Source organism: Anomaloglossus baeobatrachus, chromosome 2 (genome assembly GCF_048569485.1).
Source record: "Anomaloglossus baeobatrachus isolate aAnoBae1 chromosome 2, aAnoBae1.hap1, whole genome shotgun sequence".
Classification (NCBI taxonomy): domain Eukaryota; kingdom Metazoa; phylum Chordata; class Amphibia; order Anura; family Aromobatidae; genus Anomaloglossus; species Anomaloglossus baeobatrachus.
The window spans coordinates 97,338,783-97,358,463 of NC_134354.1; the positions used below are offsets into that span (position 1 = coordinate 97,338,783).

Below are 19,681 nucleotides of genomic sequence, written 5' to 3' on the forward strand. Positions count from 1 at the left end.
GTCATCACCATGATGACCCCGGGTTACTGAGCTATGGAGAGCTGTATGCATGGTGTTTGAGGAAAAGTGCTGGGATAAAATCCACTGTAGTGATAAAGCTCTGCAGCAGATTATAGACACACAGAAAAAAAACACAAACAATTGACACACTGCTTCTTTTTTCAGCAACAAAATTTACAAGGAAAAAAGAACCAGCGTGTGCACAGGAAGTCAGGATTCTCATAGACTTTGCTGTGATGCTTTTTCCTTACTTTTATTGATAAAAATAATCAAAGAAAAACGCAAAAACAAACACCACGTGTGTACATAGCCTTAGTTCACATGCAATTTAGACTGGAAGTGCACTGGCTGGCATATCTGTTCACTTGCAGTTATGGCTGCACAGGTGGGCGTATCTGTGCACTTGCAGTTATGGCTGCACAGGTGGGCGTATCTGTGCACTTGCAGTTATGGCTACATCGGTGGGTGTATCTGTGCACTTGCAGTTATGGCTGCATTGGTGGGTGTATCTGTGCACTTGCAGTTATGGCTGCATCGGTGGGTGTATCTGCACTTGCAGTTATGGCTGTATCGGTGGGTGTATCTGTGCACTTGCAGTTATGGCTACATCGGTGGGTGTGTCTGTGCACTTGCAGTTATGGCTGCATCGGTGGGTGTATCTGTGCATTTGCAGTTATGGCTGCATCGGTGGGTGTATCTGTGCACTTGCAGTTATGGCTACATCGGTGGGTGTGTCTGTGCACTTGCAGTTATGGCTGCATCGGTGGGTGTATCTGTGCACTTGCAGTTATGGCTGCATCTGTGGGTGTATCTGTGCACTTGCAGTTATGGCTGCATCGGTGGGTATATCTGTGCACTTGCAGCTATGGCTCCTCTTCAGTCTCTGCTGTGTGATGCTACTTCTGCTCCTGAGTGAAATGTTACACATGCTGCTCTTCTATTGACTGCCACATGTGATGTATGCCACAGTGTATCCCCTAAATCTTAGGTCTTGTACTGCACATGCACCAGCCAAATGAGGATGCTTGCTTAAAGGGAACCAATCACCAGGATTAGCCTTAGTTCACATGCAATTTAGACTGGAAGTGCACCGGCTGGCATATCTGTTCACTTGCAGTTATGGCTGCATCGGTGGGTGTATCTGTGCATTTGCAGTTATGGCTGCATCGGTGGGTGTATCTCTGCACTTGCAGTTATGGCTGCATCGGTGGGTGTGTCTGTGCACTTGCAGTTATGGCTACATCGGTGGGTGTGTCTGTGCACTTGCAGTTATGGCTGCATCGGTGGGTGTATCTGTTCATCTGCAGTTATGGCTGCATCTGTGGGTGTATCTGTGCACTTGCAGTTATGGCTGCATCTGTGGGTGTATCTGTGCACTTGCAGTTATGGCTGCATCGGTGGGTATATCTCTGCACTTGCAGCTATGGCTCCTCTTCAGTCTCTGCTGTGTGATGCTACTTCTGCTCCTGAGTGAAATGTTACACATGCTGCTCTTCTATTGACTGCCACATGTGATGTATGCCACAGTGTATCCCCTAAATCTTAGGTCTTGTACTGCACATGCACCAGCCAAATGAGGATGCTTGCTTAAAGGGAACCAATCACCAGGATTTTTCATATATAAGCTAAAGCCAGTGCTATACTGGCACTATCAGGCAGATTCTCTACATACCTGTAGTGGTCAGCTCGGATGTTTTGGTTTTGAAATCCAAAAAAGTAAAGTTTATAAAATTAGCTGCTTGTTGAGTGACAGCAGCTGAGGATCAGATAATATATTCATAGTTATCCCCTCCCCCTGTTATAATTAGCATAAGTATTATACAAACAACTCACTTTGTCTCTTGCAGGACCTGTGGTGAGGTCATACCCATGTGACCTGGTATCCAGATTTGTTGGCTGAGGCCCCGTCCCTTCTGGTCACATGGATATGACCTCACACAGGTCCTGAAAGAGACAAAGTGAATCATCTGTATAATACTTATGCTAATTCTAACAGGGGGAGGGGATAACTATGAATACCCCCAGATATTATCTGATCCTCAGCTGCTGTCACTGAACAAGCAGCTAATTTTATAAACTTTACTTGCTTGTGTTTCAAAACCTATACATCCGAGCTGACTACTACAGGTATGTATAGAATCAGCCTGATAGTGCCAGTATAGCACTGGCTTTAGCTTATATGCGAAAATCCTGGTGATTGGTTCCCTTTAAGATTTTGGCTGGGAGCAGAGGTGACGACACACAGAAGAGACTTTCTCCACTGACAATCAAGCAGAGATGGGCGCGGAGAGTGAAGAGTAAGCTCCACATACATCGATATTCCCTCCAGTGCACCTGCAATATAATTTACTTATGAATAAGGCAAATCTTGCTGTGATGGAGTAATTCTTGCTCAGTGCCTTATCCTGCAATACCACTTGGGTTTGTCTAGCAAAAATTGTTACTGACTTTTCCCTTTAAAAGGAGTTGCATTATCCATGTTACTGCAATAATTTTCTATATCAGTTGAATTGAAATATTTGTCCCTTTTACGTTGTGGGCCTCCATTTACTGGCCATGGCTTTGGTAACCATTGTGGTGATTCTTATGGCCCAAATCAGTGGGGAGAAAACCCTGACATAAGATCTCCTTTTCAGTCTCCTCGAAGGCCACGTGAGGAGAGAGATGTGTCCCAGTGTGAAAGCGTGGCCTCTACTGTATCTGCCCAGGAAGATGATGAAAATGAAGGCTCGAATGATGAGGATAACCCGGAGGACAGTGATGGTAAGGGTTATATGCATTTTATGTAGATTAATAATCCATTTAAAGAATAATATATTTGCTATGTACAAGGTGAATGATGGAACTGAAATGCTTTTACAATGGATAAAAGTGACTGGCGGCAGCTGGATGGGAGCCCCGAGAATCCCCTGTTCTCCTGGCATCAAAGCCTGGCGTAGTGTCACACCTCAATGATGATGTTGTGCTGGGCAGGTTAATAAAAAAAAAAGATCCGCAAATTCCAGGAGGTAAGAGGCGATTCTCGCAGCTCCTGTCCTAAAGCCAGATTGCTGACGAGGCCCATGGATTAGGTCCCCTGTGAATACAGGCCACTTTACACACAGTGACATCGCTAGCGATGTCGCTGGTGAAAGCACCCGCCCCCGTCGGTTGTGCGTCACGGGCAAATTGCTGCCCGTAGCGCACAACATCGCTAGGACCCGTCACACGTACTTACCTGCCTAGCGACGTCACTGTGGCCGGCGAACTGCCTCCTTTCTAAGGGAAAGCTTCGTTCGGCGTCACTAAGCGGCCGCCCAATAGAAGCGGAGATGAGCGGCCGGAACATGCCGCCCACCTCCTTCCTTCCTCATTGCCGGCGGCCGCAGGTAAGGTGGTGTTCCTCGTTCCTGCAGTGTCACACGTAGAACGACGTGTCAACGATCAACGATATGGTGAGTAATTTTGATTGTTAGCGGTTGTTCGTGCGTTTCACACGCAGCAACGTCGCTAACTAGGCCGGATGTGTGTCACGAATTCCGTGACCCCAACGACATCTCGTTAGCGATGTTGTTGCGTGTAAAGCCCCCCCCTTAGCTTTGCACCATCTTACATGGTACAGGTAGATAATAGGATACCACCATGGCTGTATCACCCTGCCCTGCTCTGTATTATGTGGTTGGGCTCCAAAGGCTCGGCTTTGTGAGAGCATTCCTCTACCACTGAAGACATAGACTGACACTGGTAGGTATGGAGACACCCCTAAAGACCCCCACACATCTCACACTTGATGGTTGGATGATTGGGCACATTGACCACTTTTGCCCTGCAGGCAGTACAATACTATATAGTGGGGATGAGAAATGGGGCCTCTTGGCCATGAAGAGAAAGGTCTTGTGTCTTATTGTGGGGACCTTTCAACCTGCCTTGGTTTATTTTAGGAGGCTTAGGCTAAGTCTAGTGCTTCCTCCAGCCCCCGGACTTCTCATTTTAATATGCTCCTAGGTCCTCGCTTCCTGTGGCTCGGGTTGCGTGGCCCTAGATATAGGAAGTTAATCCCACATTTTGCAGTTAATTGCATTAAAAATAGATCTGTCTGCTCCTCGCTGCTATTTTTTGCTTTGTGATACTTACAACTCTGGAACGCTTAGATTAAATCAATGAGGGAGTTAAAAGAAAGAACCTCAGAAAACTCAGCCTTCAGTTGTCTATTAATCCTCTTTACTAGCACACATGCTCCACATAGCCAGGGGCGTAGTAAGCTTGGGGTTATAGGTTTTCTGTACAGGGCACTGGGGCAGAGACTGCCGCTGACGTTAGGGACTGTAATGAGCTCTGGTTCAGCAGTTATTCTACGATGCAAGGACTATTTCTGATACGCGGTTATATTATGTCTTAGGCTTTCTTTTGCTATATGCTGTAAGTGTAAGGTTCATTGAATGCAAAAATGCATCCATAAGGAGGCTGATTAGCTGCAACATCCAGTTTTGCCGTAACTAGGACTGGTTTTCAAACATACTTAATGATTGAGTAGAAACTGCAGCGATTTGTGGTAGGACCAGTTCCTGGCGAACAATTTGTGTAAAATCCTCTTAACATTTATTAATTACATTTTGCTGCAGGTGCAGAAAACAGTTCAGACACTGAAAGTGCGCCATCTCCATTGCCCGGGGAAGAGGCTAAACAAGCTGATGAAGCCACAGAGCGAACCACTTCTTCATTGCCCGTAGCCATGTCCCCTGAACAAGATCCTTCTAGCAGAGCTGTATCTTGTGCATCCCCCTCTACTACCACCCAAAATACAAAGACCCCTGAGAATCAGTACCCAGACTTACAGGTGAAAGAAGAAATGAACACCGAACCAGAGGAGGCAATGGAGATTGGGGAGAGGCAAGAAAGCTCAGAACCGCAACCAGCTCCAAGTCTCCAAGTTAATACCAAAGTGGAACCTGTTGAGGCCGATGTAAAGCTACCAGATAGTGCCCAAGTCAAAATAGAGGAAGATACCAAAGATGGAGAGCTAGAAAGGAGTAAGGAGAAACCAGAACCGGCAGATATGGAGTACTCCACCAACCAGATGCCAACCCATGGAAGGACGGATTCACACTCCGACAACGACTCCAGCGCCACGTGCAGTGCCGATGAAGATGTAGATGGAGAGCCTGATAGGTCAAGGTGAGGGGGGCACAATGATATAAGACCTACAATGATGGTAGCCACAGCATCAAAACAAGAGTTGTGGGAGGGGACAGGCCCAGACGAATAATATAGATGTAGATTTGTGTGTTTTATATTATATTATATATAGAGAGAGAGCGAGAGAGAGAGACACATATATATATATATATATATATATATATACATATATACACATTATTTATTTTTATAGCGCCATTTATTCCATGGCGCTTTACATGTGAAATAGGGTATACGTACAAGAATCATTAACAGTACAAAACAGACTGGTATAGGAGGAGAGAGGACCCTGCCCGCGAGGGCTCACAGTCTACAGGGGATGGGTGATGGTACAATAGGTGAGGACAGAGCTGGTTGCGCAGTGGTGTACTGGACTGAGGGCTATTGTAGGTTGTAGGAGATAGATATATATATATATATATATATATCTATCTATCTAATATATATAATATATATATATATATATATATATATATATATATACAGTATATTACAAATTATGACTATAACAGTAACAATAGAATTAGATAAAAATTTTTATTAGAAAAGCATGACTACATCAAGGATAAAAACATAAAGGTGATGGACAAGCAAAGCATGATTGGGTGATAGTATAAAGTAAATATCAACAAGATATAGTATCAATAAATATATACACGCACACGCGCGCTAATGAATTCCTAAATATCTGTGACCCCCTCCTGTGGAGAGTTACAGTATGTAAAACATATTACAGTCTAAGGATTCCAACACCCTTCGAAGAAGCCATGGTGAAATGCGCCTCTAGGTAACATGCATTGCATTTGATTGGGTTTGTTTAATATCCTTCTTGCCTTGACATAGCCTTTATATTTCTCTTGAATACATTGTTCTGTACCTGTTGGTGCCCATATTTAATTCACATCTTATCATTTATACACCTTTCTGTGTTTGCCCACTTGTAGCCATACTTTGGCTCTCAATGTATATTGTAATATATGAGTCTACATACTCGGTCATAGATATTTATACATCAATTCACTAGCACCTTGGATTGTGTGTGTAGATATAGATATGGTTATAGAAATAGATATATAATATATATATATATATATATATATATATATATATATAAAAAAAAATATATATAGAGAGATATATCTATCTATCGATCGCTTTTCGATAATAATTCTTTACTACATTACTCAATCATGGCTTGTTTTGCATTCATCTCTGGTTTGTTTTTTTACCTCAGTTTTTATTCTTGATATATTCATGCTTTTTGGAATAAAGATTTCTATCTAATTTTACTGTTACTTCTGTAGTCCTAATTTGTATGCTATATGTGGTACTACGATAGATTATACAATCAGGTGTTTCTATGTCTACATCACGTTTTTCCCCTCTTAGAGTGTACACGATAGAATCAAAGCCGTCACTGTTGAACCCAGCAGGAACAATCCTGATATCCCCCTCATTGAAGCAAGGCCCGTTGGATCTGCAGCAATTGCACCATCGTGCTGCTGTTATTCCACCCATGGTAAGTGTACGACTGAAAAGGAAAAAACTTATCATGCGCTTCAGTATTATCTCATCTGAAGGTGGGCTGCAGTAACTGCAGGAGTACAGAGAGGAACGAAGGAAGGGGGTCTTAGCTCCCCAGGTCTGATGATCGGAGGGGGTTACATGAGTGTTCCATAGCTCTATGGAAGCCATGCTTGGCACCTCTTCACATCTGTTTTCTTTTTGCCTTAGGTTTCTTGCAACCCTGGAAATCTAACAGGGGCACCAGTTACGGCAAATACTTTCTCCTTGTACCAGCGACATCTTCAGTCTTTGCATGAAAACAACTTGCTGGAAGAGCAAAGGCAGAGGCAGGAACAACTTAGTATGGAGCGAAGGTCAGCCAGCCCAGCCAACTTGTCCAAGAGCCCGAGCATTGAATGGGAAGGTGAGTACTCTTGTGTGTGTATTGGGGGCCTCTTGACGGCTGAGAGATGATGTCGTGAAGAGACGGATTGGGCATGTCAAGTTCAGCACCAATAACAGTGCTATGATGGGGCTCAAGCCGATTGCAGGGTGTCTGGCAGTGATTTCTGCCTCTCTCCTCTTTTTCAACACTTGCTTGTTCAGCCGCTCTGAATGTGAGTGTCTGTAGGGAGGTCGGAGAAATGGCTGCCGGCCAACATTTATCTCAGGGCACCTTTAGGCTTGAAGTGTCCTGAGGTCTTACCTCTGTGCGATGTAACACTGAGCAGGACTGATGTGAGCCGCCATGTGATTTGTTTCTCATCGGGAAGTGTTCTTCAGATTATGCGGATACAGATCTCTCCGAGGCTGGACATTTTCCAGGCTCCTGAACTCTTGGCAGTGGCTCAGCAGTTCTGTTTTCAGTGTTGCTACACAAATCCCAGAATATTTACCCTGGCACTGACCACTAAAGGCTTCGTGCCAACCAAGAACGTTCTCACATGAGGTAACAAACACGGTGGGAACCTTTATCTTTCATGTGGCCCTCTATTGCTTACGTGGCTGATTAATAATTAACGGCTGGTTCTCTGTTAGGCCTCCTGAACATTTTATTGTGATACTCAATTAAAAATAAATATAAATTATTATATATATATATATATATATATATATATAATATTTATTTAAAATATTGAACCTATAGGATATTTCTGCTCCTTTTGATGTTTGCATCCAATTCCAAGTAGGGGAGAACCCTTTTGGTAAGAATGAGTAATTCTAATCATTGCACTCTTGCAATGTCTCCCATCAGAGAGTGCTGGGTCTGAATTTGGCATATCATTATCAATCAAAATTACAATTCATCCCTCATATTGCTATGTTATCGGAAACCTAAAACAAAGTTATGCCTCTTGGAATAGGAAAACTATTATAACGCAAGGAAATGAAAATTGGCTGCACTGGGAAGGGGTTAATATTGGAAGCAGAAATGGTTGCCAGCTCTCGTTTTGGTCTGGTGGTGTAATTGCTTTCTGTGTTCATTGCAGTTTGTCAATGTCTCTCACAAGGTAACTCTCTTTTCTTGGCAGGAAAATCCGTGTATATGCCTTATGCTGCAGAAGTGAAGCGAGCCCTAGAGCATGAAGCGCAAATGCAAAATGCTGCGCGGTCCATTTCCCCATATAGGATGTCTCCCAGAGAAGTCGGCAAAGCCTCCTCCCAAGCAGACCTGAATCCTGTCCGCTACTGCGTCCCCCCAGGTACTGCTGACTGCACATATTTCAGCACTTTTTTTAAGTCTCTTTTCTGCAGCTTATGTGATCTGTAGAGCTGGTTATGGTTTGTTCCTTCACACTGCCATAATCTGGATGCTGCTTTCCACCACTAGAAGGAGTTTTCCGCATACTATGGCCCCTGTTCATCAAGTCCTGCAATCTTCACTCTGATCTTGATTGAGGAGACGGGCTGGAGTGAGACGTTCTTGATTCATGGAGTGGTGTGCTCTCTGAATGAATCAGGAGTGTTAGACAAGTGGCATACACCTCCATGTGCACTTCACCACAAATCCTACTCCAGTCCCTGCTAGAGTAAGATTTGTGGCTTGGCAAACACATTCCGCCACATTCCGCCTCTAATGAATTTGATGAGTTGCAGTCTCCAAATTACTAGTGTGAGTGTGCCAAAAATCACAACATTTTAGCTCAGCCTTCAGGTGCGCCAAAATGCTACTACTTTTCAAAGCTTTTTACACCAGAACACTGGTGGAAAAGATTTGAAGAATCGGACCACATATTTATACAGGTACCATTGAACTCCATAAAGTGAGTCCAGAAAAAAAGCTAATTCTTGTACAACAACCAAAAAAAAAAGGAAATTAAAGTAATAATAAGTTTAGATGATTATTCACCGAATGAGCAGTTGTAAAAACCTTGATTCCCAATTATCTTCCCATGTCAACATGCTGATGAATGAGCAGAACACCCATTCATTAAATTGTTCATGCTGACAAAAGAAAAATAAAAAAATCATTACCTGCAGTACATTACACGCTGATGAGATGATCCTTTATGATGACAGAATGATCGTGATTCCTGTGCACTTGAGCCAGTAAATAAGGGCGAAATGACTTGGATATAGTCGATCTGTTCGCATTAAAGGGAATCTGTCAGCAGCTTTTTGCTATATAAGCTGAACATAGCATGCTGTAAGGGTTAAGACAGGAAGTTGAGGCATGCCTGTGTTGTCACAGTCTGATCTTTTCTTTGCATTGCTTTGGCTAGCTGGCTTGTGCCATGTTGTCCTGTACGCTGCAGTTGTTATTGACACCTCACAGTCAATATACAATCTCTATTGAGAGCCTGGTATGGGCGGGGACAGCTCTCTGCACTCTGCTACATGACTGAAGCTAAAAATGCAAATTTCTTTGTCGCTCCATTGGGAGACCCAGACAATTGGGTGTATAGCTTCTGCCTCCGGAGGCCACACAAAGTATTACACTTAAAAGTGTAAAGCCCCTCCCCTTCTGCCTATACACCCCCCCGTGTATCACGAGCTTTTCAGTTTTTATGCTTTGTGCGAAGGAGGCACACATGCACGCATAGCTCCACAATTTAGTCAGCAGCAGCTGCTGACTATATCGGATGGAAGAAAAGTGGGCCCATATAGGGCCCCCGGCATGCTCCCTTCTCACCCCACTCTGGTCGGTGGTGCTGTTAAGGTTGAGGTACCCATTGCGGGTACATAGGCAGGAGCCAACATGCTGTTTTCCTTCCCCATCCCTTCAGGGCTCTGGGTGAAGTGGGATCCTAATCGGTCTCCAGGCACTGGGACCGTGCTCCCTCCACAGCCCCTGGGGAATCTGCTGGACAGGAGCTGGGTATCGTCAGGGACAAGGCCCTGCTACTGTGAGGTACTCTGTGTCCCCTTGGGGACGGCGCATGGAGCGCTTGTGTCATACACGCTGCAGCACTGCTGGGTGTGTTAGTGCGCCGGGACTACCACGCTGACCGCGCTTGTTTGCCGGCCGCGCTTATAACTCTAGTCCCCGGCTTCTGCGGCCTAGTACCGCATATTCCCGCCCCCGGGCCTGCCAGTCAGGGGAAGGGAGGGACGCTGCACTGGACATCAGCACTGAGGGCTGGAGCATACTTTGTATCCTCCTCCCCCCTCACTGAGCACCGTGGGGCACCAGATTCCCGCACTTTCTTGGGCACGCCCACGGCCCCCTCCTCCTCACAGAACGCCAGCAGCCATTCCTGTCAGCACTTCTGAAGCTGGAGAGGAGAGACAACACGGCTCTGGGAGATCCAGGCAGGGAATCTGGTGGTCACACAACCGCTTTGTGCGGTCGGTAAGCCGCACCTGTTTCTAGGTGCTGGCCCCCCTGGGTGCCGAAGTGTATATATATAGGTTTATATGCTATACATTTACTCTGTACGGTCGCACTGTTGATTTTTGGCTATATACCCTCCCGGATTGTACTCAGAGGAGACAACAGCATGTCGTCCGCAAAAAGCAAGGGTGCCAAAGCACAGGCTTACTTTGCAACCTGTACCTCATGTGCGGCTATACTACCGGCAGGTTCCACCTACCCTCATTGTGTGCAATGCTCGGCCCCTGTGGCACTTACTCAGCCGGAGCCTCTGTCACTGGTGGTCCAAGTGGAACCACCTGCTACCACTGTCCAGGTGACAGGGACGGAGTTTGCAGTATTTGCTGACAAACTTTCTGAGACTATGGATAAATGGTCTGCTAAGATACTAGAAGCCTTGCAGTCCAGGCCGGTAACACAGGCCCCGGGCACTGTTGAATCATTGACCCCAGGCCCCCCTCGGTTGGAGCAGCAAAGTGCTCCTGGGGTGACTCATAGGTCCCAAGGTGAGGTCTCTGACACGGACCGCAGTCCCAGACCGCCTAAGCGGGGTCGCTGGGAGCTTCCCTCGACTTCATCACACTGCTCAGGGTCTCAGCAGGAGGACTCTCTAGAGGATGAAGCGGAGGTGGCAGATCAGGATTCTGATCCTGAAGCCGCTCTCAACCTAGATACACCAGAAGGAGACGCCATAGTGAACGACCTTATAGCGTCCATCAATCAGGTGTTGGATCTTTCTCCCCCAGCTCCTCCAATTGAGGAGTCAGCTTCTCAGCAGGAGAAATTCCGTTTTAGGTTTCCCAAGCGTACAATGAGTACTTTTCTGGATCACTCCGACTTCAGAGAGGCAGTCCAGAAACACCGAGCTTGTCCAGATAAGCGCTTTTCTAAGCGCCTTAAGAACACACGTTATCCCTTCCCCCCTGACGTTGTCAAGGGTTGGGCTCAGTGTCCCAAGGTGGATCCTCCAGTCTCCAGACTGGCGGCTAGATCCATAGTTGCAGTGGAAGATGGGGCTTCACTCAAAGATGCCACTGACAGACAGATGGAGCTCTGGTTGAAATCCATCTATGAGGCTATCGGCGCGTCCTTTGCTCCGGCATTCGCAGCCGTATGGGCACTCCAAGCTATCTCAGCTTGTCAGTCTGAGATTAATGAAGTCACACGTGCCTCTGCTCCGCAGGTGGTGTCATTAACCTCTCAGGCGTCGGCGTTTGCGTCCTACGCCATTAATGCTGTCCTGGACTCTGCGAGCCGTACGGCGGTAGCATCCGCCAATTCGGTGGCAGTCCGCAGGGCCATGTGGCTACGTGAATGGAAGGCAGACTCTGCTTCCAAAAAGTTCTTAACCGGGTTGCCATTTTCTGGCGACCGCCTGTTTGGTGAGCGATTGGATGAAATCATTAAACAATCCAAGGGAAAGGACTCATCCTTACCCCAGTCCAAACCAAAGAGACCTCAACAACGGAAGGTACAATCGAGGTTTCGGTCCTTTCGGCCCGCGGGCAGGTCGCAATTCTCCTCGTCCAACAGGCCACAGAAGAGTCAGACGAACTCCGATTCATGGCGGTCTAAGTCACGTCCTAAAAAGACCGCCGGAGGAACCGCTCCCAAAGCGGCCTCCTCATGACTTTCGGCCTCTTCACACCGCATCCTCGGTCGGTGGCAGGCTCTCCCGCTTTTGCGACGCCTGGCTGCCACAGGTACAAGACCGTTGGGTGAGAGACATTCTGTCTCACGGTTACAGGATAGAGTTCAGCTCTCGTCCTCCGACTCGTTTCTTCAGAACATCTCCGCCCCCCGAGCGAGCCGATGCTCTTCTTCAGGCGGTGTGCACTCTGAAGGCAGAAGGAGTGGTGATCCCTGTTCCTCTTCAGCAACAGGGTCACGGTTTTTACTCCAACTTGTTTGTGGTGCCAAAAAAGGACGGATCTTTCCGTCCTGTTCTGGACCTAAAACTGCTCAACAAACACGTAAAAACCAGGCGGTTCCGGATGGAATCGCTCCGCTCCGTCATCGCCTCAATGTCCCAAGGAGATTTCCTAGCATCAATCGACATCAAAGATGCTTATCTCCACGTACCGATTGCACCAGAGCATCAGCGCTTCCTGCGTTTCGCCATAGGGGACGAACACCTTCAGTTCGTGGCACTGCCTTTCGGCCTGGCGACAGCACCACGGGTCTTCACCAAGGTCATGGCAACAGTGGTAGCAGTCCTACACTCTCAGGGACACTCGGTGATCCCTTACTTAGACGATCTGCTTGTCAAGGCACCCTCTCGAGTGGCATGCCAACACAGCCTGGACATTGCTCTGGAGACTCTCCAGAGATTCGGGTGGATCATCAATTTCCCAAAGTCAAATCTGACACCGGCCCAATCACTGACATATCTCGGCATGGAGTTTCATACTCTCTCAGCGATAGTGAAGCTTCCGCTGGACAAACAGCGTTCACTGCAGACAGGGGTGCAATCTCTCCTTCAAGGCCAGTCACACCCCTTGAGGCGCCTCATGCACTTCCTAGGGAAGATGGTGGCAGCAATGGAGGCAGTTCCTTTTGCGCAGTTTCATCTGCGTCCACTTCAATGGGACATTCTTCGCAAGTGGGACAGGAAGTCGACGTCCCTCGACAGGAACGTCTCCCTTTCTCAGGCAGCCAAAGCCTCCCTTCGGTGGTGGCTTCTTCCCACTTCATTGTCAAAGGGGAAATCCTTCCTACCCCCATCCTGGGCGGTGGTCACGACGGACGCGAGTCTGTCAGGGTGGGGAGCGGTCTTTCTCCACCACAGGGCACAGGGTACCTGGACTCAGCCAGAGTCCTCCCTGCAGATCAATGTTCTGGAGATAAGGGCAGTGTTTCTTGCCCTAAAGGCGTTCCAGCCGTGGCTGGAAGGCAAACAGATCCGAATTCAGTCGGACAACTCCACAGCGGTGGCATACATCAACCACCAAGGCGGAACACGCAGTCGGCAAGCCTTCCAGGAAGTCCGGCGGATTCTGCTGTGGGTGGAAGCCACAGCATCCACCATATCCGCAGTTCACATCCCGGGCGTAGAAAACTGGGAAGCAGACTTTCTCAGTCGCCAGGGCATGGACGCAGGGGAATGGTCCCTTCACCCGGACGTATTTCAAGAGATCTGTTGCCGCTGGGGGATGCCGGACGTCGATCTAATGGCGTCCCGGCACAACAACAAGGTCCCGACATTCATGGCACGGTCTCAAGATCACAGAGCTCTGGCGGCAGACGCATTAGTTCAGGATTGGTCGCAGTTTCAACTGCCTTATGTGTTTCCTCCTCTGGCACTGTTGCCCAGAGTGTTACGCAAGATCAGGTCCGACTGCCGCCGCGCCATCCTCGTCGCTCCAGACTGGCCGAGGAGGTCGTGGTACCCGGATCTGTGGCATCTCACGGTGGGTCAACCGTGGGCACTACCAGACCGACCAGACTTGCTGTCTCAAGGGCCGTTTTTCCATCTGAATTCTGCGGCCCTCAACCTGACTGCGTGGCCATTGAGTCCTGGATCCTAGCGTCTTCAGGGTTATCTCAAGAGGTCATTGCCACTATGAGACAGGCCAGGAAACCAACGTCCGCCAAGATCTACCACAGGACGTGGAGAATATTCTTATCCTGGTGCTCTGATCAGGGTTTTACTCCCTGGCCATTTGCCTTGCCCACTTTTCTTTCCTTCCTTCAATCCGGATTGGAAAAGGGTTTGTCGCTCGGCTCCCTTAAGGGACAAGTCTCACCGCTCTCTGTGTTTTCCCAGAAGCGCCTAGCCAGACTTCCAAAGGTACGCACGTTCCTGCAGGGGGTTTGTCACATAGTCCCTCCTTACAAGCGTCCGTTAGAACCCTGGGATCTGAACAGGGTGCTGATGACTCTTCAGAAACCACCCTTCGAGCCAATGAAGGATATTTCTCTTTCACGCCTTTCGCAGAAAGTGGTCTTCCTAGTAGCAGTCACATCACTTCGGAGAGTGTCTGAGCTAGCAGCGCTGTCATGCAAAGCTCCTTTCCTGGTGTTTCACCAGGACAAGGTGGTTCTGCGTCCGGTTCCGGAATTTCTCCCTAAGGTGGTATCCCCCTTTCATCTCAATCAGGATATCTCCTTACCTTCTCTTTGTCCACATCCAGTTCACCAATGTGAAAAGGATTTGCACTTGTTGGATCTGGTAAGAGCACTCAGACTCTACATTTCTCGTACGGCGCCCCTGCGCCGCTCGGATGCACTCTTTGTCCTTGTCGCTGGCCAGCGTAAAGGGTCACAGGCTTCCAAATCAACCCTGGCTCGGTGGATCAAGGAACCAATTCTCGAAGCCTACCGTTCTTCTGGGCTTCCGGTTCCCTCAGGGCTGAAGGCCCATTCTACCAGAGCCGTGGGTGCGTCCTGGGCTTTGCGGCACCAGGCTACGGCTCAGCAGGTGTGTCAGGCGGCTACCTGGTCGAGCCTGCACACTTTCACGAAACACTATCAGGTGCATACCTATGCTTCGGCAGATGCCAGCCTAGGTAGGCGAGTCCTTCAGGCGGCGGTTGCCCACTTGTAGGAAGGGGCCGTTTTACGGCTCTATTACGAGGTATTATTTTACCCACCCAGGGACTGCTTTTGGACGTCCCAATTGTCTGGGTCTCCCAATGGAGCGACAAAGAAGGGAATTTTGTTTACTTACCGTAAATTCCTTTTCTTCTAGCTCCAATTGGGAGACCCAGCACCCGCCCCTGTTCCCTTCGGGCTGTTGTTCTTTGTGTACACATGTTGTTCATGTTGAATTGTTCTTTTGGTTATGGTTTCAGTTCTCCGAACATCCTTCGGATTGAATTTACCCCAGACCAATTTATAAGTTTCCTCCTTCCTGCTTTTGCACCAAAACTGAGGAGCCCGTGATACACGGGGGGGTGTATAGGCAGAAGGGGAGGGGCTTTACACTTTTAAGTGTAATACTTTGTGTGGCCTCCGGAGGCAGAAGCTATACACCCAATTGTCTGGGTCTCCCAATTGGAGCTAGAAGAAAAGGAATTTACGGTAAGTAAACAAAATTACCTTCTTTGCCAATCGGCTGCACCCAGTAATCTAAGTGATAGATTGTCGGATTCAGAATCTCCTTGCCTACATCAGGCTGCTCTCAGATGATGTAGTAAAAATCTGCTGACATATTCGCTTTGAAGCGCACCAATCACCAGGATTTTCCTATATAGCATAAAGCCAGAGCTATACTGGCACTATCATTGTGATTCTATACATATTGTCAGCTAGGATGTATAGATTTTGAAACACAAGCAAGTAAAGTTTGTAAAATGAGCAGCTTTTTGATTGGCAGCAGCTGCCAATCAGCTGATAGCTGGGATGGGTTTTGATAGTGATTCCTCCCCCCTGTTAGTTATGCTAATTCTATTATAGAATCGTTTTGCTAACTGACTTAGAAGGACCTGTGCTGATGTCATACCCATGCGACCAGAAGGTGCGGGACCTCAGCCAACATAGCTGATACCAGGAAGCAACATTGTTTTTTTGTTGACTGAGGCCCTGCCCCTTCTGGTCACATGGGTATGACGTCAGCACAGGTCCTTCTAGTCAGGTAGTAAAACTATTCTATAATAAAATTAGCATAAATAACAGGAGGAGGAACAACAGGCAGGGGGGTGGGAATCACTATGAATACCCCCCCAGCTATCAGCTGACCTGCAGCTGCTGCCATTGAAAAAGCTGCTCATTTTACAAACTGTGCTTGCGTGCCTTTCAAAACCTATACATCCCAGCTGTCAACTAAAGGTCTGTATAGGATCAGCATGACAGTGCCAGTATAGCACTGGCTTTAGGTTATATAGGAAAATCCTGGTGATTGGTGCATTTTAAGGTGCATTCACGGGCAGATATAGTCACAAGGAACTGCACTATATTCTGAGTTCATGAATTCGGCTGTGCAAGAAGGACACCTGCTGGTGGGAGGGGGTAATGCAGGTGACTTTCATTCCCTAGCTGCCTGTGTTGTAATAGTATGTTACGATGCAGCGAAACGGAAGAAGGGGCTAATAAGCTAATTAGGAGGGGATTGGTGTAATTATCACACTTGGCAGTTACTTTAATTTATTTTTTTTTTAACTACCTGCCACATTATGGGATGTGTGGTTACTGGTAGTTTGTTCCTTGAGTAAGGGTATGGCCTCACAACACTGATCTAATTTTTCGCCATAACGTGTCCTTCATGACATTGGCAGACAGTGGGAAAGCTAAAGCAGCCTTAAAAGCACCGCACAGCTCCTGTATCTCATCCCATGTCAGGTGTGTAGGATATTGGTGTTTACCTTACGCTGACATTTCAGAAAATTCATTTTTCTATGTATAATGGTTGTGAAATAAGAAGAGTATAGGGTGCTTTACACGCTTCGACATCGCTAGCGATAGCACCCGCCCCCGTCGTTCGTGTGACATTTTGTGATCGCTGCTGTAGCGAACATTATCGCTACGGCAGCGTCACACGCACATACCTTGTCAGCGACGTCGCTGTGACCGCCGAACAATCTCCTTCAAGGGGGAGGTGCGTTCGGCATCATAGCGGCGTCACTAAGCTGCCGGCCAATAGCAGAGGAGGGGTGGATATGAGCGGCTGGAACATCCCGCCCACCACCTTCCTTCCTCATTGCTGGTGGACGCAGGCAGGTAAGGAGATGTTCAGCGTTCCTGCGGCGTCACACATAGCGATGTGTGCTGCCTCAGGAACGACTAACAACCAGCGGCATGCACCACCAACGATATTATGAAAAGGAGCGACGTGTCAACGATCAACAATTTTTTACATTTTGCGCTCGTTGATAGTCGCTCCTTAGTGTCACACGCTGCGATTTCGCTAACGACGCCGGATCTGCGTCACTAACGACATGACCCCGACGATATATTGTTAGCGATGTCGCAGCTTGTAAAGCACCCTAAGATTCTGCCCCAATGTAAGACTAGAGCTGTGCTCCAGGGGCTTCTCTGAGGGTTTCAGATAATGCGTCTCTCATTTATGTTGAATTCAGTATTTCATTTATTTTAAAAAAATAATGAAAGAAATCCTTTATTTTCCCAGTATTGCAACCAGCTCCCCATCAAGTGATAACGTCCTTAGCTGAAGGCACAAGGCTCCCTGTGACCCGTCCGACCCGTCCACCTCCTCCCCTCATCCCTTCGTCCAAAACTACAGTGACCTCGTCTGACAAACCTTCCTTCATAATGGGGGGCTCCATATCACAGGTGGGTTGAGTCCAGAATGTAGTTTTTGTTCTACACTATTGTGCTTGTTTTTTTTTTTTCCTTTGGCCCCCACTGATAGCTTGCCTATAGTGCTGTATCCGGGGTCTCTGAACAGAATATCCTGCCTTATTTAAGAGCTGGGTATATAGGGACCGGCCTGCTGTACTCCATGTTTCAGTATTTTTCACTAGTATCCATATGGCTCTATATTTTTTGCACTAGTAGTACAGGGGACCTGCTCCCGTAACAAGCTGCCCCTGAATAAGCATATTATCGGGACAGATGTATGTATTTTACTGTTTGTTGTACATGTTGCAAAATTTAGCATATTAGTAGAGAAGACATTGTGGGAAAGTGACTTATTTTAAGAGATTGGCGCAACAAAGCCCTTGTCATCAGGATTGTAGTAAGTTGCTGATCTCTGGGGGTCCGTGCACTGGGACCCCCATTGACAATGATAATCTTTTATTGTTTATCCCTTAGGGAACGCCTGGAACATATTTAACATCTCTCAGTCAGCAGCCCTATAGCCAAGACCCGGTTAAGCCTTCCGTGGGCTCCATTTCTCTTGGCCTACCAAGGCAACAGGAATCTGCAAAAACCGGTAGGTTCATTACGTGACATTGTGATCTGATGTATAGATTCCACTGAGGGTTTTGCGTCTCACAGGTAGAAATATAAAGGAATTTTTTCTATAGCATTTTATTTTTGAAAGATTAGATCATGATTTTTACCCCAGCGCCACACAAAAAAATATGCTCAAAAATGTGGTCTATCTTAACTTCCAAAGCTAGAAGACCAATGCTAAGGCCATGATGGCTCATTAACTGCTAGTCATGGATGTGCCACCCCAGTATCCACATGCTGCCACCGCTGAGGTCTTGTTCCCCCGAAGGAGCAGCCGGTATTGAATGGGAGTGAGAATTGTGACTATATCCCCCATGAGATTATGGGTCTGACATTTAGGCAGAATTAAAAATCTGCTTTTGCTTTTTGTGGGGTTCCCACACTCAGTGAGGCTCCCCAAGGTTATCATGGCTATGACACTTTGCATTTGGCAGAAAAAAACAATACCTGCGCAACAAGTGAAATATGGCGCCTATTGTACACCCCCAACATGTGTGTTTATGCTTCTGATTATCTCCAATGCAATGGGTGAAATCTATGACATCAAATCTGTGACAAATTCTACAATGACCAGCAATGTGTGTTTTCTTTGTCGCTCCATTGGGAGACCCAGACAATTGGGTGTATAGCTTCTGCCTCCGGAGGCCACACAAAGTATTACACTTAAAAGTGTAAACCCCTCCCCTCTGCCTATACACCCCCCCGTGCATCACGGGCTCCTCAGTTTTTATGCTTTGTGTTGAAGGAGGCACACATGCACGCAAGCTCCACAATTTAGTCAGCAGCAGCTGCTGACTATATCGGATGGAAGAAAAGAGGGCCCATAACAGGGCCCCCGGCATGCTCCCTTCTCACCCCACTCTGGTCGGCGGTGCTGTTAAGGTTGAGGTACCCATTGCGGGTACAAAAGGCTGGAGCCACATGCTGTTTTACTTCCCCATCCCTTAGGGGCTCTGGGTGAAGTGGGATCCTAACCGGTCACCAGGCACTGGGACCGTGCTCCCTCCGCAGCCCCTGGGGGAATCTGCTGGACAGGAGACCGGGTATCGTCAGGGACAGGCCCTGCTCCTCTGAGGTACTCTGTGTCCCCTTGGGGACGGCGCATAGAGCGCCTGTATAATGGACGCTGCAGCAGCTGCTGGTTGTGTTTGTGCACCGGGACTACCGCGCTGACCGCGCTTGTTTGCCGGCCGCGCTTATAACTTTAGTCCCCGGCTTTTGCGGCCTAGTACCGCATATTCCCACCCCCGGGCCTGCCAGTCAGGGGTAAGGGCGGGACGCTGCACTGGACGTCAGCGCTGAGGGCTGGAGCATACTTAGTATCCTCCT

General features: G+C 47.6%; 1 protein-coding gene across 10 annotated transcripts in view; it reads left to right on the forward strand.

Annotated features, from left to right (window-relative positions):
- Positions 1-19,681, forward strand: part of NCOR1 (nuclear receptor corepressor 1) — a 320,571-nt gene that overhangs the window by 229,701 nt on the left and 71,189 nt on the right. For all 10 annotated transcript variants that reach the window (XM_075335195.1, XM_075335194.1, XM_075335193.1 and 7 more), the window contains 7 exons: positions 2,637-2,763; positions 4,602-5,154; positions 6,565-6,694; positions 6,910-7,105; positions 8,214-8,384; positions 17,562-17,725; positions 18,209-18,329. In XM_075335195.1, coding sequence (XP_075191310.1) covers positions 2,637-2,763; positions 4,602-5,154; positions 6,565-6,694; positions 6,910-7,105; positions 8,214-8,384; positions 17,562-17,725; positions 18,209-18,329 — 1,462 coding nt within the window. The remainder of the gene's footprint in view (positions 1-2,636; positions 2,764-4,601; positions 5,155-6,564; positions 6,695-6,909; positions 7,106-8,213; positions 8,385-17,561; positions 17,726-18,208; positions 18,330-19,681) is intronic.